Source organism: Carcharodon carcharias, chromosome 9 (assembly GCF_017639515.1).
Source record: "Carcharodon carcharias isolate sCarCar2 chromosome 9, sCarCar2.pri, whole genome shotgun sequence".
Lineage (NCBI taxonomy): Eukaryota > Metazoa > Chordata > Chondrichthyes > Lamniformes > Lamnidae > Carcharodon > Carcharodon carcharias.
Genome location: NC_054475.1, coordinates 97,946,636 through 97,965,005, shown reverse-complemented (window position 1 = coordinate 97,965,005; position 18,370 = coordinate 97,946,636). Strand labels below are relative to the sequence as shown.

Sequence of the window (18,370 nt, the reverse complement as noted above, 5' to 3'; positions counted from 1 at the left end):
ATGCTGCACAAGTGTCTTGCAAGAGAGAAGCATCTAAATAAAACTTTGCCTTTTTCATAACATGCAGGCTGATCTTGTGCTTCAGGACGTTTTGTCATCACTGAAAGGTGTCTAATGAGACAGAGACAAAAGAAAAGAGCCAAATAAATTTATGTTCTGCAGTCTGATTTTACCCAGTGAGTTATATGTGTATAAACTCATTGGATCATACTTCTAAAATAAAGCTCTGTCCATAGTCTGAGATCTTATTAGAATAATATTTAAATGATGGAAGATTCAAAATCATATTACCTATATGCAATTAATGATAAAAATAAGGAAGCAATGTTTTAGAGGGCACACTGCAAGACTTATGTATTATATACAGCCCTCACTTTAATGCACAGTTCATTTAGCAATGCAATCTTAATCTGAGACTAGGGTCCAAACCAAACTAATATCAACAACAACTTGCATTTATATAATACCTGTAATGTAATAAAACATCCTAAGTTTCTTCACAGCAGTGTTATCGAACAAATTTTGACACCAAACCACCTAAAAAGATATTAGGAAAAACTCATCAGGTCTGGCAGCATCGGCAGAGAAGAAAAGAGTTGACGTTTCTTCTCCGCCGATGCTGCCAGACCTGCTGAGTTTTTCCAGGTAATTCTGTTTTTGTTTTGGATTTCCAGCATCCGCAGTTTTTTTGTTTTTAAAAAGATATTAGGGTGGGTGACAAAAAATTTGGTCAAGAAGGTGGGTTTTAAGCAGTTTCTTAAAGAAGAAGAGTAAGGTTTAGGAAGGGAATTTGAGAGCTTAGAGCTTTGGCAGCTAAAGGCACAGCCATTAACAGTGAAATGATTAAAATTAGGGATGCTTAGCATGCCAGAATTGGAGGAGCTTAGATATCTCAGAGGGTTATAGGACTAGAGGAGATTACAGAGATAGGGAGGGGCAAGGTCATGGAAGAAGTTGAAAACAAAGATGAGGATTTTAAAGTTGAAGATGACACAGAGACCCAGCAAATCTGAATCCTCAGCAACACCACCAAGCAAGGTGAGCACTGTTGAGGCAGGTCGGAGACTTTTGAGGTGCTTCAAAACGGACGTGCCCTTGTAGACGTTAAGTAAAAATTAAAATTCAGGATAGCCAAGGCAAAAGACTCCACCAGTCATAGGGCTAACCTCTCTGGGACGCAGCCTTTCCTGCCTGCTGCTCCCTCTGTGGGCTATGGAGCTTTAGGCTCCTTTGGCACCCCTTCCCCCTCCCCCCCACTTCCCCTCTCCCCCTCTTCCCCCCCTCCCCCTTGGTAAAATCCCTCAGGCTATATGTTTGGCATGAAATTAATATTGTCAATATAAGCTGTAATTGTAAGTGTAATGAGGCACCTCAGAATGCCACATACTGTATTGAAAGAAACTGATTTGTTTTGCACTTAATGCAGTGATAAATTTAAACTATTACATAATGTACCTTTACAAATTTTATGAACAAAGTGTAATTTTGGGGAAAAAAATGATGGATATTCTTAATAGGAAAGGCTGAAGATGCTGGGACTCTCCTTTCTTTAGAAAAATAGGCTGAGGCATAATACAAGAAATAGGAGCAGGAGTAGACCATATGACTCATCAAGCCTGCTCTGGCATTCATTTCAATCATGGTTGATCTTGGGCTTCAACTCCATTTTCCTGCCCATTCCCCATATCCCTTAATTCTCTGAGAGACCAAAAATCTGTCTCTCCCAGCTTTAAACGTACTCAATGATGAAGCATCCAAAACCCTCTGGGGTAGAGAATCCCAAAGATTCACAACCCTTTGAGAGAAGCAATTTCTCCTCATCTCGGTCCTAAATGATTGGCCCCTTATCCTTAGAATGTGCACCCACACGTTTTAGATTCTCGACCAGTGGAAACAATCCCTTAGCATCTACCTTATCAAGCCCCTTCAGAATGTTGTAGGTTTCAATGAGACCCTTGCCTCTCATACTTCAAAACTCCGGACACTATAGGACTAATTTACTTAGCTTCACATCATAGGGCAACCCCTCATCCCAGGGACCAATCTAGTGAACCGTTGCTGTACCTCCACCAGTGAAAGTATATTCTTTCTTAAATGTAGGCACCAAAACTGCACACAGTATTCCAGAAGTAGTCTCACCATAACCCTGTACAGTTGCAACAAGACTTCTCTGTACTAGCACACCCAAATCTCTTTGAACATCATCACTTACAAATTTCACACCTTTAAAAAAAATTCTGCTTTTCTACTCTTAAGACCAAAGTGAATAACATAAGTTAGGCATGACCTGATAGTCATTTTTAAAATTCTGAGATTGAGAAGGTAGATGTAGAGAAGATGTTTCCACTTGTGGGGAAGTCTAGTCACTAATAAATTCAACAGGGAATTCAGGAGAAAGCTCTTTATTCAGAGTGGTCAGAATGTGGAATGTATTACCACATTAAGACAAATAGCAAAGGTGCACATAGGCTAGATATGCACAGGAGAGAGAAAGAAATAGAAAGTTATGCTAATGGATGGGAGGATATTCTTCTGCACATTAAAGGCAGCATTGAGCTGTTGGGCCCAGTGGCTGTTTCTATGCTGTAGATTCGATGTTACAGGACGCACAGGGTGAATTCACTCTGTTACGCCAGACCTGACTCACAGCTGCAGTCATCACTTCAGTAGGTTGGCTTTTAAGTGGAAAGTACAACTTTGAAATAATAGACATATGCCTCGGAAAGTACACTTTTTTTCCGGGCGGTGAAGGGGACACAGTAGTCATCGTTACACAATGAACTGACCAAAAAGACAAGATCGGTAGCGTGGGCTGTTAGCCAAGAACATTGCGTGTGCTCACAATTGCCGTGCAGATGAGCTGGGGCTGCAATACGGGGGAAAGGGCGAGAGCTGTGACCCGCAGCAAAACTGGTCAGTTTATTAATCAAATACAAAACCAAAACCCACGATCAGCTCATTTTGAAGTTCTGCTACGGATTGGACAACTTCTTCCGTTTTCCTTTATGTTCGGAAAGTCCCGGGGCATTTTCTAAAACCGCAGAGACCATATCCGCCCAACTTTGTAGCCTCTGTGTATGCATTCACGTGATGAAAAGGTTTTTTTTTAAATGATGGGCGTTTTGCATCCACATGATAACACCCAGTGTTTTGGAAAAGAGTGAGCTGAAAGTGATTGACTGAAGAACTGGTGTAAGATTTACTTATGATTCAAAATTATAAAATGAATATGAATAATTCGCGGGTCCTGGCTACTTTCAAATGGTCGAGTTTACTTTCGTTTGTTTTAATATAAAATTAGGAGGGTTGTTAACGCCGGGTTATCAGCTGGTCTGTACAACATTGCACCTGATGCTGAGTAAATTTCCTCCTGAAACTGAATCAAAGCCACTTCCTCTTTTGCAGTATGTAGGTTGAAGATTCGGTGACAGGGGACTGGGATTTTTGTAGATAACTGGAACGTCAGAGGAGACTGAAGTCTGCGGCTAGACTGTAATTGAAGAATGGAAGGCCAAGTTGTCTTGCTGCCCCACTCCGCTCACAGCCTTGAGCTGCAGCCGATCCTCGACAAAGCTTCCAAGATTCACCAGGGGGAAGAAAGAAAAGACGCCACAACAGCTGAAATTACTTTTGGGTGAGTTGATTGTCAACTTTTTAAATGCAGACCTTCTTCCATCTCCCCTTTTCTCTACAGCTGTAGCCACCAGCCAACCGCACCCCCCCCCCCCCAAAAAAAAAGAGGAAAATGAGGCAGGATTCAGAGGTCCTTAACTGGATCTGGATTTTTGAGTAAGCACAGGGTTAAGTTTAGCTCTGAGGCCTCCTATGGTCAAATAGTTTGCTGTCGAGGTTCCAGTGTGAAAAATTGTCATTCGAGTGAGATATGTGAAGATACTAGAGTCCAGCAAGGGAGAAGAAACACTTAGCAGACAAAAAAAGTTGGTAAGAGTAAAACGTTTTCTAAATTTAAAATATTATTAATGCTGTTATGTGTAGAGTTTAATTGTGATTAAACCTCATCATTAAATATTAAAACCAGGTATTCCAACTTTCAGAATCCCATTTCAGTGAGTCACTGCCAAACCAATTTAGAAATGCTGTATGCAAGCTCATTAAGAAAATTTTTATTGTGTGCTTTTATTGAGGCACATCTAGGTAGGGAATTTTACTTTATGATGGCATTTCAATCATGGAGATGGCTGAAGATTTTGCTTGTCGTCTATTTTTGCTATTTTCTTAATTCTTTTTGTAGAATAATAATGTGATATGCATTGAATCCCCTCAATTTCATAACACTTCAGGTATTCGACAGACAGAATTGTATTCCTCTGAATAAAACTTGAGGGGCAGTAGAACCTAGACACAAGATAGTCCTGTAAATTAAGAGCAATTAGGAGATCTATTTAAAAACATGAGCGAGGAGATAGGCTGCCATTGCACAGAGCTCGTGAAGAAGCCTAAACCTGTATTTCAAGCATTTCTTGATTCAAACACCAGTCACAAAGTTAGTTTTGGGTAGCATGTAATTTATGCCTCTATCAACTTATTTACAAAACTGTTAATGTATAATCTGTTATGTTCATGATTCTCTGACCTAATTTTAATGTTTATTTGTTTCCTACAAAAACTAACAAGTTGTTGATTTTCAAATCTCTTTCTCCTTTGATAATTAACCATAAAGTATTTTCCAAATCATCTTTCACCTTTGTCAGCTCTCATGGTGCCCTTACAGAGATGAATTAAAAAAAAAACACTTTTGTGGGTAGCGAACTAATATTAAAGGCTAAAACAAAAACAGAATTACCTGGAAAAACTCAGCAGGTCTGGCAGCATCGGCGGAGAAGAAAAGAGTTGACGTTTCGAGTCCTCATGACCCTTTGTTTTCAACCAAATGAACACTCAGATATGCAAGACCGATATAGTTGTATCATGGGTTCATTTTTGCGTGGCTAAAAATATATATGCCCTTTGAAAGCATTAATCCTTATCTCTCTTATAATTAAAATAATACTTAGGTGTCAGATAACAATAGCAACGCCAGTCCTTAAGCCTCGTAATTCAACAAAAAATAAAAACAGGGATGGGCCAATAATTTTTGCTGAGGAAACTGTTCAAAATCCACTTTTGAGCTTATTCAACTTAGTCAGGCATATTGAACCTTAAACATTTACACATTGAATCTCCTACCTTTGGATGTTTGGTAATGGTTGATATGAAATGGAAATAAGATGTATTTTTTTTTTATACCTTAAATGAGCTCTGGCAGTCAGTTCAGATGTATGGGTTGAAACTCTAGCCAATGTTTTGAATTCAATGCATTGAAATCACACTCTGTGACATAAGTAACAAATTTTAATCTACTGTTCACATGACATTCACCTCTGCTATTATAACAAGGGAATGAACCATTTAAAATGAATGGGCTCACATCTTTATTAAAATATTGTATGGAGCTGTCAACTTCAGTGATGACACAAAAATTGGATGCCCATTATGAAGCCAATAGGAATAAAAATTAGGAATCAAGTTGCTATTTGCAAAAGAGAATTCTGAATTCTGCCAACTTCTGCATGTAGAAGTGCTTCCTACATCACTCCTCAGTTTTGGCTCTAATTTTTAGGCTATGCTCCTTCGTCCTAGATTCCCCAACCAGAAGGAATAATTTCTCATTGTCTGGAATATTGGCTTCCCTTAGTTTTGATGAAATAACCTCGTCTGAATTCCAGGGAATGCAATCCTGTTTTATGTAGTCTCTCCTCTTAATTTAGTCCAGAGCAGGATTTTCAGAGGCTGATGGGAGCTGGGGGGTGGGGGAGCGAAAACTGAGGTGGGCAGGCAAGTCATTTTGCGTTACTGGCCAGTGTTTTGGTCTGTCTGTTAAAGCCCCTTTCCCATGCCAACTAGAATTTTCATTCCATTAGGGACATGGCCCTTGGGCCACAGCTGTGGCCACTAGCCATCCAGTGGAGGAGTTGCCCCTTCACAATCACAGCTGGGCAGTTATGGCCTTTTTTAATTTAATTTTTTTTACCAGATCTTCAGAAAGAACATTGGCAGCTCCCATCTCGGCAGAGGATGGGATTGATGATATACCATCACTGAAGGGCTTCTTATTGGCCCTCCATCTTTGAAAGCCCACCCATTGTCTTTAATTAGATCGTGAATGCACCCTCTGACCACTAATTGACCAACCTAACATAAATAAATGCTAGGTAACTGCACAGACACAGTGCAGTGTTGGAATCCGCATTTGACCCCAATACCAGGGTCCCGACCAAAAATTAATAATGCTGTTCCAGGCATCATTCTACAGTAAATCTACGGTGCATAGCTCCATGGCCAGTATATCCTTCCTAAGTAATGGTGCCCAGAACTGAACACGGTACTCCAGGTGTGCTCTACCCAGGGTTTTGTATAGCTGTAACAGAGCTACTATCCTGAGAGAAGAATTTTCCCATCAGCGAACAGGGGCAGGGCCCGCTGTCTGATGCGTAAAATGACGTGCGGTGACGTCGGGCAGGTGTCCTGACTTCACCGTGCATCATTTAGATTTTCAGTTCGGCAAGCATGCAGCTGAGCTATCAAAAGCCTATTAAGGCCATTTAAAACCTAATTAATTCAATTTAATGAGCTGCCCATCCAACCTTAAGGTTGGCGGGCAGGCAAAGAACCCAGGAGGCCTTTGTGTTTTTCATAAAACCTCATCCACGGGCGGGATGAAGTTTCATGAAGTGTTTTAAAATCTAATAAAAATGTATACATTATTCTTTGACATGTCCCAGCTCATGTGATAGTGTCACATGAGAGGGCATGTTTTAAGTGTTAAGAACCTTTATTTAAAACTTTAGCACTGAAACAAATCTCCTTTGTGCCTCGGGGAGATCTCTGTGCTCTTTCGCGCACAAGTGCAAAAGAGCACAGGGAACCTCTCAGGGAATTCCCCCCCCCCCCCCACCAACCCCTGCCTGCACAGGGCGAGTGTCATGCTGGCTGGACCTTAATTGGCCTGACCACGTAAAATGACAGCGCGTCCCCAATCGGGGGCGCTGATCGGATTCGAGCCAGCCCCCACACAACCCCCTGCAACAGGGGGAAATTTCTGGCCTTAAGCAGTGGAAAGCACAGCTGGCAATGGTAGAGCAATGAAAATTGGGTGCACAAGAAGCAATCAAGGAAAGAGCGTACAGATCCTGGAAGGTTGTCGGGCCAGAGAAAGTTGCAGAGATAGGGAGGGGCAAAACCAATGGCCTCTCACGTTCAACCTATTTCTCTTTTCCCTCCCTTTCTAACTGTTTGCCTCAGGAGTTTTGTTTAGTTTTAAAATTCAACTGGTTCTTTCTGAAAGTTGAACTATCAGCATGTAAAATAAATCTGAATCTTTTGTTCTCTCACTGTCTCTGATTCCAGTTATACTCTTTTTCCTCTCTCAGATTAATATACTTTATAAAGGTTTGTACATTAGAATGCTAAACAATAATCACAATGGGTTTGTAATCATGTTTCTCTCTCTCATACATACAAACAGATATGCATACAGAACATATGCAGCTTTTTAAAAAAAATACATAAATTTTTCTTCAAAGCTTTTGAAATCATTCGCATATTTAATAACATTCAATGAGATACTACAGTACAGAAATTATAGAAGATATTTCATCGTTGTAGCTGACTAAACAGTACTGAGATTCTGAAAAGCTGTTTATACTCAGGTTATACATTTGAGCTATAGCTCTGAGAGGCATAACTTCGGTTTAAAAATATCAAATCAAGCTGAAGAAGTAGATGGCATCAAGTAAAAACCATACTGAAGGCATTGCTGAACAAAAATACAGTTCAATGGATAAGTTTAATTAAATTATTGTAAAATACATATTTTTTTGTTTACATTTTATTTGAACCATATTTTAGACATTATACATTTCAGTTACTGAAAAAATAATGCTTTGTGGGAACAAAAATAGTAGCAGGAATAGTTTTGAACAATCGTGTGATCCTGATTGTTATTGCACCATCTTACAGAGTGAAAAATTATATAACGGGCAGAATTTTCAAACCGATATGTGGGTCAGAACGGAAGTGGGCTGGCGCATAAACTCATGCTGTCAGCCAGCATGATAGTTTGCCAATACTTCCCCATCCCCCCGGCCATTTTCCTGGAGGCTGCCTCCAAGTGGTGTCAGGAACAGGCAAGTTGCCTGGCAGTAGCATTTGGCAACAGGCCAGGGAGCCAGGTCTCCAGACAAGCTTGGAGGCCCTCCCTGCCTGCCCAATGACAGCTATGACTGCAGGCCACTCTGTGGAGGGGCTCCCTTCTATGCTGATAGTCTGGCAGGTATGGGCATAAGGTTTTTAATTTAAAAGTTTGAAAAATGCTGAAAGTGTTCTTTAAGCTGGAGGCACTCTGTGGGTGGAAACATCCCAAATTTTCACAAAGTGCAGCAGTAGGTGAGACAAAGGACTTTTTACCCACTGGCTGCAATGGTGGCCTTCCGCACCGTATTGTCCCATTCCAGATGCGTCCCCCCTCATTCAAAATGCACTCCCAAGAAACGTGCCAGGTCATTGGTGGAGCAGACTCTGATTCCAATGCTCTGCAGTCATCTCAGGCCTTCAGTAACCTGGGCATCATATTTAAAGGGTGCCCCTCCACAGAGCTCGTACTCTCTAGGGGATTGAAATTTGCTGCAAAGTCATGGCTGCATGAAACATGTGCCTCTAAATTTAGAAACACCTCCCTCGGGTGCCCACTGGACACTTCGGAAGCCCGTCATGCAGTCCTCTACCCAACTCTGGGCGAAAACCAGCAACCAAGGTCGCCAATCCAGCATGGGAGTCAGTGACAGTGGTGGTCAGCACCAATGCTGTGCAAAAGAGGGCACCCACACAGTGCCGGAAAAGAATGAATGATCTCCTCCGTTCTGGCAGAGTAAGTCACTCTTTAAATCACTCTCAACTCTCTCACTCCCAAACCCATCACAAATCCACTGCTAGTTCAAGGGACATTACCATTCACCGTCTCACACACACCTTCATCTGTCCTGCGGATTGTGTCCTCATCCTGTCCGTGGTACCACTCACCACACACACATGCCAGGCATTCTTCTCATCTGGAAAAAAAAAACAGAAAATGCTTGATAAACTCAGCAGGTCTGACAGCATCTGTGGAGAGAGAAACAGAGTTGATGTTTTGAGCCTACATTCTTCGAAACGTCAACTCTGTTTCTCTCTCCACAGATGCTGTCAGACCTGCTGGGTTTTTCCAGCATTTTCTGATTTCCAACATCTGTAGTATTTTGCTTCTTTCTTCTCAATTAGTCTGGCAGGTGTCCTGCTTACACTCTATCCATCTACATTCATGCAGGACAAGCTGGCATACAACAAAAGGGAGAGGTCACAGACTGGTGGAGGAATGCCCAACATCAAGATCCTCACAGACTTTGAAAATAGTCATCCAGCTGGCCAGTGACGATCTGGTCCGTTCCTGTACTGACGTTCAGGCTGGCGATGCTCAATCAAGTGAGGGTCCAGCAGTGCAACATCCATCAGACAACCATGCTGTGAGCCAGTTCCCCTGTTCCGCAGTCCCCTGCCAAGCACTAATTATCTCTCCTTGTTTTTGCAGGCACATCTGGGAAACAGCCAAGGGGGTCCACAAGCCAGGTCATTGACTTAAGTCCCGAAGATATCTCAGAAGAAGAATCTGATAACACCCTCATTGAAGACCCATCACAATGCTCACCCCCACCCTCCACCAGTGCAAAGACACACACCTCGGTGGGACCTGGTTCTAGAGTAGCCTTGGGGTCAAATTCTGGTGAGCACATCACATTGTCTGATCCACAGCAGGCGATGGCAGGGACTTCCCAAGTGTCCGGCACGTGGAGGACTGCTGGAGGCCAGAAATCAGCTGAGTCTGAGTCATACGAGGTGCCTCTGGACTCGGTCATACCTCAGTTGCTGGAACTGCAAAGGCAAGTTCGGGAATATCAGGAAGGGATGTCCGCTGCACCCCTTAGATTGTGAGGCACAACGGAGGACCCCGAGCACCTTCAATCTGAGGAGATAGCATTGGCATTCCAACACACTGAGATCAATGCTGGTAGGATGGCGATTGCCATGGATACCTTGGGTCCAGGACATTGGTCCGCCACTGCTGCTTGGGTCGAGCTCCATCGCTGACACCATAGTTGTCCTCCAACAGTGTCAACGTGAGAGGGGTGCAGGGCAGCTTGATCTCATTCCAGTTACCCCTTCTCAAGGAGTCAGCTAGGGGCCCTTGGGCACGTATAGGGAGGAGGATCAGCCGGAAGTGTCCGGCCCATCGAATCCTCTCTTCCAGTGACCTCAGCAGCTCCAGCTCCACATGCTGAGGAGGGTGCACTGCCACACAGCAGGACCCCCGAAAGCAGGCTGGGGCCCTCCAGGTCTCAGCCCTCCAGATGGTGCTTGCCAAGGTAATAGACAGGTCATAGCCATCAGCAGGCTGCCTCCACCTCCACTGTGGATGTCAGGGGAGCACCAAGACGTAGCGGCAGGGTTAGGAGGGTTAAGTTGCGTAGCATGGGTGTTAATCACTTGTACTTAATGTTCATTATTGTAGATAAACTCCCTGGAATATCTCCCTGCCTATGGCTCCTTGTTCTGATGAGCAGTATTCTTGTCACTCAGATGTGAAACCTTTGTGCACAAGATAAAGGCAGGTGTCTCAATCCTGGGCTGCTTCCCTGTGCTCTGTGCAGCCTTCAGACCAAAGTGATGGCCTGACTTAACACTCACTGGATACATTAGTGATGGCTGCGCCTTGATGGTGCTTGTCATTGCTGCCAGAATGTTGTGGGCAGGTGTCACAGAGTTCCCTCATTCTCTCTCTGTGCTCTCAGCACCTTTTTAAGGTGAAGCTGGCCTCCATCTCTTCAGCTTCAGTGACCAGTGATGCTGTGCTCCTGAAGGGGTCAGGTGCTGAAGGCAGACAAAGGATCAGGTATGCTTAAAGTTTCACGGCTGCTTTTCCATGATATGACCCTGATCACAGAGCACAAGCGAGCTGCCCTCAGCCAGACAGGAGTCGGACATTTACAATGGCTGTGTGAAGACCGATGAAGTGTCCTTACAGCAGATGCATGGGAACACCACCACCTCGAAGTTCCCCTCCACTCACCATCCTGACTTGGAAATATATCGCTGTTCCTTCACTGTCGCTGGATCAAAACCCTGGAACCCCTCCCTAACAGCACTGTTGGTGTACTTATGCCACATGGACTGCAGCCGTTCAAAAAGGCAACTCTCCACCGCCTTCTCAAGGGCAATTAGGGATGGGCAATAAGTGCTGGCCTAGCCAATGACGCCCACATCTTGTCAATGAATAATAAAAAAAAATTCCTACTGGAATCTGGTGACTAATACGGCCTCCGCTACGTCCCCACGACATGAGCCTGAGCACTGAGGGTATGTGTGCTGCCTTCAGCCACATGGGAGTCAAACATTCACAGATGCAAGGTGAGGATGTCAGGACTGTCCTCACTGCATCTCGTCGTCATCATCCTCCATGAATCTTGCTGCTATGAGGGCCTCCCGAGCGCACCTGCTTCACCTGGCCAGTGCAATGGCGTTATCACCAGCATTCTCACCTTTGAGGACCTCTCACAGTCATCCTCTTCAATGTCCTCCTCTTCGGAGGATATGTGCAGCTCCCCCACCTCCTCATCCAGGTCCTCTCTTGTTTGCAGTGCCAGGTTATGGAGCATGCAGCAAGCGATGATGATACACAATATCCTCGGTGGACTGTATTGCAGTGCTCCTCCAGACCTTTTGAGGCACTGGAATCTCATATTCAAAATGCCTATAATTTGCTCCACTAAAGTCTGGGTTGCAGCATGAGCCTCATTTTACCATTGCCGTGCTGCAATTTGAGGTTGTCGAATGGGCGTCATTAGCCATGTCCTCTGTGGGCGGCTTTGTCCCCAAGGAGTCAACCCTGCAGCCTCTCTGGACCCTGGAAGATGTCAGGGATCTGAGACCTGCTAAGCATGTAGGATACAATGATGCTCCCTGGGAATCATGCGCAGACCTACAAGATGTGTTTGGTTGTCGCACACCAGCTGAACATCAGCGAGTGGAAGCCCCTGCGGTCGACATAGTTGACTGCTTGTTGTCATGGAGATCTGAGTGCCACGTGAGTGCAGTCGATGGCATTGCAGCTGAACAGTCTCAGCTGTGTAAGAATGCTCACATTTGACGAGCTTTTCCAAGTGCGTGGCTGCTTCACCACCACCACCTCCCAACCCCGGCATGCGTTTGAGTATTTCTTTCAGTCTGTGCTGCCTTGCACCCACTCTCAGCCTTCCGACCTGACCCTCACTGGAGCCCTTGCCCCAGCATCATGCTATAAGCCAGCCAGTAAAAAGCGACTTGCCTGTGCCCCCTGCGAACGCGCAGTGCCTCTTCCTTATTGTCCTACAGGCGATGCTCGCAAGCACTGCTTGTAAGTGCCGCACAATGTTATGCACACTCCCCTCCGAGTTCACCTTGAAGTTTAGGCGACCAGGTGCATACCTTTTAAAAGCAGTCATGAAGCACGCCAGTTTGAAGTCACATCAATATGGGTGGTAAATTTGACGCGCGGGGATGATTCCGGTGAGTACGAATTGAAATTATGTTCCCAATGTGTGGTGATGGGAAATGCGGCGCGTCATTGATGGGTAGAGCGGACAATCGCAAATTGATTTCACGATGGCATAAAACCAATTTTTGCCATCTCACCATATCCCCCTCCCTCCCGCCCACCATGAAGCCCGACCCCAACAGGGCCGGAAAATTCCAGTCTGTCTTTCCCTTGCCTGAAATGCTAGTGTTCATCTCCTTCCACGCTGTAGGGCCTCCTGTTGGGAAAAATTGACACAAAGTATGATACATTTTGATGATAAAGTCAAGTCGAGCATGAGGCAGAAAGCATAAGCAGACATAAGATGTTTAATAAATTACAACAAAACATAGTTTTGATAAAAGGCTGGTATAAGTACTGAGTTGTTCTCTGAGACACTTGTTGAGCATTACATTCTTTTTATTTGACTTAAACCAGGCTTGAGAAAGATATTTGAATTAGATTTAATTAACTTTCTTTGAATGTTGACAATTCTTGAAGATTCCAGTGCAACTAAGGGTCAAATAACAGCTAGAAAAAGTTGTAAGAGAATTGAACCATAACATTTAGCAGACAAGTAATCCATATCATTACGAAAAATCTTGTCCACAACTTTTTTCCCTCATTATCATGAATTCTGGTTATGTTTTTGTTTTAATGTACACAATTGTAAATTGCTATGTCAATATTCCATTTTACTGATATTGCTGATACAAGCATTACATCCACGAGCTGCATCAAAGAGACTTGCTCTGGTCACTTTGTGTAGTTTTTTTAGACACGTTTCTGATTTTGCTTCAGACCTTGTCTAAGTCTTCAAGAATTATTTAAGGTAATGTTCTACATAGAAACTAGAAAACATATTTCCCAGCAGTGCTATCGAGAAGCCTGACTTATGCTGCTTACAGAAGGTAGATATTCACAATTGCTAATACTTGCTTTGTATTTGAATTTCAGTTAGAATTTTGCTTTTTCAAAGGTAAAGTGGTAAATTAGCCCAACCACGATCTGACTAATGTAATCATTCAGTGTGTTGCTAAGATTCTCAGTAACTAGAGAAGCATGGCGTTGCACCATGTACGAAGTGATTTTTCCTTCAAAAGGAAGCAAACACTTGTCGTTTGTTCCAGACAGCACTTTAGTTAAATTTGTTGGCTGATTCACTACTTAATCTCTTGAAAAGTGGGAAGAATATATTAAGGATGGAATTGGAAACAAAATATAAATTGAAGGATTTTTTTTAAACAAACTAGATGGCAGTTTCTACGGGGGAACTATTGTTAAAAATTTTCTTATGCAGTGCTGACCTAGATTAAACAGTTTGATATGGTTATTTTCATGTCAGATCTAAAGATATTTTCTTGCTATGTGCAAATGAATATTTGGGTAATTTTACTGGAATTTGATATGCATTGTACTGAAGTGAGTCTCCGTTCTAATGTTTGCACGAGAGATGCCTATCTGTAGTATAAAGGTGACTGGAAGTTTGCTCTTTTTTTCATGGGTAACTTATTAATTGACAATGAGGTGTCACTGATAATATAAAGCTAAAGGAGTATTGATATTCTACGAAAGATTTTTTGCGAGTATAATTTGGAGCATGCAATCAGCTGATCGTTGATGTAAAAGCATAAACTTATCGTGTCAACCACTAAATTATTTCTGTTTTTTTGAACATTAAAGGAACATAACTGTGCAAAAAACCACAACAAAGTATTTTGTGCTGCAGCTGTTGTAACATGGGATGTGACACGCTCATGTTTGATGCAGATAATATGATAGCATTTAATTTTTGTAAAAAAAATGGTTTCATGAACTGGCAGCGCTTAAAGCTTCCTTAAATTTAAAGATACCCCTTTAACAACTTTTGGGTGCACCACATATAGGTGATACTTAAATGTTTTGTGAGTTCACAATTTATCATTTTCTGAACTGCACCGGAGGCAGCGAATGCCACACACAGCAGAGGGCGATTAGAAAATAATGAAAACAAGTGAATATTTTGCTGGAATTGTTACCAGTGAAATATGGCTTATTGTCATGAAATTATAGTTGAGAAACACACGAGATTTATCGAATACTTTAATTAGTGGTTTCCCCTGCCCACCGTGTAAATGTGAATAGCACTTTAGGTGTTGCAAAATACTACAGTCTGGTATGATTAAGATCAGATGATTGTTTCAAGTTCTTTTATGTCTCATTTCACTTCCTAACTTGCTGCCATCAATAAATCAAGAATAGTGTATCTATAAAGATACATTGGCATGCCATAAAGCACAGGGTTCACAGGAATTACAGAACCACTGAACACTGTCTTTCCATGTTTAATGTCACGATATTCAGCACTATCTTAATTCATTACAGAATGTACCTCATTTGTGTTAAAAAAACATAATTGGACATTCCCTTACACACGAATGCAAGTGCAAGGTACTTCCCTCTATCCCTTTCTGTTCCTGGCTGGGAAACAAAGGAATGTTTCAGCTTCTAAGTACTATCAGTGTGTTAATTATCTACTCTTCCCCATTTTTTTCGCTCTTCTTCTTGCTACTCTTAACCCTTTGAAGTCTGTTACAAATCTGTCCAATCTGAGTAGGTCATTGTTTCAGAAAAGGAAAGCTTGATTCTTTTATTTTAGATTACTTGATTTATTGCTGAGGCAAAATAAATAATTCTGATTTTATTTAATTAACATGAACCTTAGTAAATTTCCATTAGAATTTAAAAACAAACAACAAATCTTAGAGCAAGAGTAAGTTTTGAAAGTATTTGTCTAGTACCAGGGTGGAATATATATTGCTTAGCTCTAATATGTAAGTGGCAAGACAAAATTGTTTTTGTAGATTTAATTAGGCAGAATCTTCTCCCAGTAAAGAATGAAAAGAAACACTTGCATTAATATAGCCCCTTTCATGAACACCAGATGTCTCAAAGTGCTTTACAGCCAATTAAATACTTTTGAAGTGTAGTCACTGTTGCAGCGTATGAAATGCAGCAGGCAATTTACACAAAGCAAGGTCCCATGTCATAACCAGATGACTTGTTGTGATATTGATTGAAGGGTAAATATTGCCAGGACACCAAGGATAATCTCCTGCTCTTCTTTGAAATAGTGGCATGGGATCTTTTATGTCCAACTAAGAGCAGATGGGCCTCGCTTTAACGTCTCATCAGTGCAGCACACCCTCACTACCTCACACCACTTGCATGTCATCAAAGATTTTTGTCCTTGTGTCTCAATGTGGGACTTGAACCTGGAACCTTCTGACTCGTAGGCAAGAGTGCTATTGGCTGAGCCACAGCTGATGCAGCATTGAATTGAGAATAACTCTGTCTTTTCCTAACAATTTTCAATCTTCCCCTCCTATAGCATTGTAGCATTAAATGAATGGATGAAAAATCAGAGGCTATACACATAGATGTGGATTCTACAAGCACAGCTCCTTAAGGGCTATGTCAGATTGCAGAATCTTCCTGATATCCGGTTATGCGGCACTAAATCTGGGAAATAAAGATAGTGGGCCTGAACTCCTCAGAGGGGGAGTCCCATGGTGCGGGAGGGTGACGCGGGGAGTGCGGGGAAGTCCCCTGGGTCTATATAATAGTTACTTAGAAGTTATAAGTGGTTTTAACCCTTTTAACTTTTTCTGGGTAACTATTGATGTAACCCAGTTGTGACCATCTGAAATTTGCTATTAATATCGCATTTTCAGATGGTTCCCAGCACAGGACAATTGCCCATGGGAAGTTTGCACTTCTGGGCAATTGCCATGCAAACCATACCTGGGAACATTGGAAGCTGATTCCCCAGTGCACCTTTGGGATATCCCCCCAATCCCACGCTGGGAAATTCGGAAGTTACAGCCCCATTCAAGGTTTTATCGTCAGCAGGGCCATCCCTTATCTTTATGTATAGAAAAGGCATTTGAAAATCTTTTAGAAAGTAGGATACTATTTATTTGGTAGAAAAACAATTTAAAGCTGATAAATAAGGATGCAGCAGAGTGGGGGGTGATGTAATTTTCACTTCCACTGCCTGGGTAGCGAGATGGTAAAGTGGATTTCAATAGGATGGAAATCAATGGCTTCTACAAAGCCAGGTGATCTATTGCACCAGATTAACACCCTGTCAGTGAAACTGCAAATGAACCTCAGAGAATTCAAATAAATTTATCATTTTCAGAAAATATACCTGTCTTGCAGAGTAGCTTTATATATAATTTCTTTTAGGAGGAATAACAATGCAAGGAAAATTACCTTTATCCAACACCATAGCACAGACTGGTTGCCTAGCATATCGGCCTCAAAGGACCTCACATTGCTGTGCTCGATCTGTCACTGCACAATGTAGCCTCTTTCTACAAGTAACCGTGTTAGCGTTTACACCACATGCTGCATTCCCCGTGCTGCAGTAAAGTCACCATCTGCATCACAAAGCTGCAGGACATAGATCAATCATAATCTCACTCTAAGAATGGAACTATTTAACTCCTGACTCTCTGGCTTTATTAGACATTGACTGTTTATGACGTTTGGTCTCTGCCACCTATGCATGCGCTGATAGAGTTTCTAAAATATTATTAGTTTAAAGATGTATGTTATTAAATAAACACTATTCTGCTTACCATGTTAACCTGATTATGCTCTCAATCTAACTGAGTGAATAGATGTTTTCATTCAGTCAGTCACCTTGTTCCTATAACAATCAAGTTAACCCCTTTAATTGAGGGAAGTCATGCTTAAATGATTTGATGGCTCAGTCTGGACAGAGCTGAGTGTGTTATTCATATCCCGTACATGTTATACTTCAAGACTGTGTGAAAGAATTTGTAAGGAAATGCAGCTTTGAAATAATATAAACATTGAAAGTGTTAATAGCAACATGATTGGATGAAATCCAAGTTGAAATAAAAATACATCAATTGGGGATTCTGAAATATTATTGAGTAAGAAAGAACATCATAATTCACTGGAGCACAAGGGCTACGAAATTCAGCTTCGTGTCCCGCCCTAACTGTACCAAAATTGTGCCGGCAGAGCACAAGCATTCTTCTGGAGCTAACTGCTCCATTTTGGAGAGGGCATCAGCATATGCACAGGGACTGTCCACTGAAAATATGCAGATCAACAGTCAATGTGTAATGCTGATTTAATGCCAGCACTGCCGTTTTGGAGATCATCATTCCAGCTAATGCCCTCTTTTAACCTTGCACAGCCAAACATGCGTTCAACAGCAGAAAGTCCCCCCACAAGCTCTATTGAATTGGATTGTCAACCAGTTTCAAGTCAGTTGCTGACTAACTTTTACTGGCTGTTGCTGTGATTGTAGAAGTATTTGGTGGTTTCCAGGGCTGGTTAAAGTTGTTGACGTCTACAGGGAGTGATGTGGCATGTGCTGAAGGATTTTATGTTGACTGTAAAGTTTCCGCACAAACCACTCACTTCCAGAAGTGGGTGCAGAAGTTTGTATCTCTTGAACTACAGCATGATAGGGAGAGGCAACACAGAACAGGATAGGCTGCTGGAAGAGGGATTAGGAGGAGTGCTTTCAGCAGGAGACCATATTCTTCCAGGGTAGGTAAGGAGCAATTCCCCTACCTCAAACTCAATCAAGCAGTGTCAGACATCTGTGCTTCACTAAGGATATCCTCAGTGAAAACTGACATGTGCTACAGCTGCAACTGGTTGCAGAGCCTGGTGAGGAAAGCATTACCAGTGACTGTGCCCATG

The 18,370-nt window shown here is 42.4% G+C and overlaps 1 protein-coding gene across 3 annotated transcripts in view; it reads left to right on the top strand.

Moving 5' to 3' along the window:
- The first annotated feature begins 2,650 nt into the window (after positions 1 to 2,650).
- Positions 2,651 to 18,370, top strand: part of si:ch211-153b23.7 (TNFAIP3-interacting protein 3) — a 47,212-nt gene continuing 31,492 nt past the window's right edge. Inside the window, exons 1-2 of one of the 3 annotated variants that reach the window (XM_041195986.1) lie at positions 2,651 to 2,666; positions 3,406 to 3,634. In XM_041195986.1, coding sequence (XP_041051920.1) covers positions 3,504 to 3,634 — 131 coding nt within the window. In that variant the 5' untranslated portion in view covers positions 2,651 to 2,666; positions 3,406 to 3,503. Of the gene's footprint in view, positions 2,667 to 2,897; positions 2,914 to 3,113; positions 3,193 to 3,405; positions 3,635 to 18,370 lie in introns of those variants that run through there. The other 2 variants (XM_041195984.1, XM_041195985.1) reach the window with 2 other exon arrangements.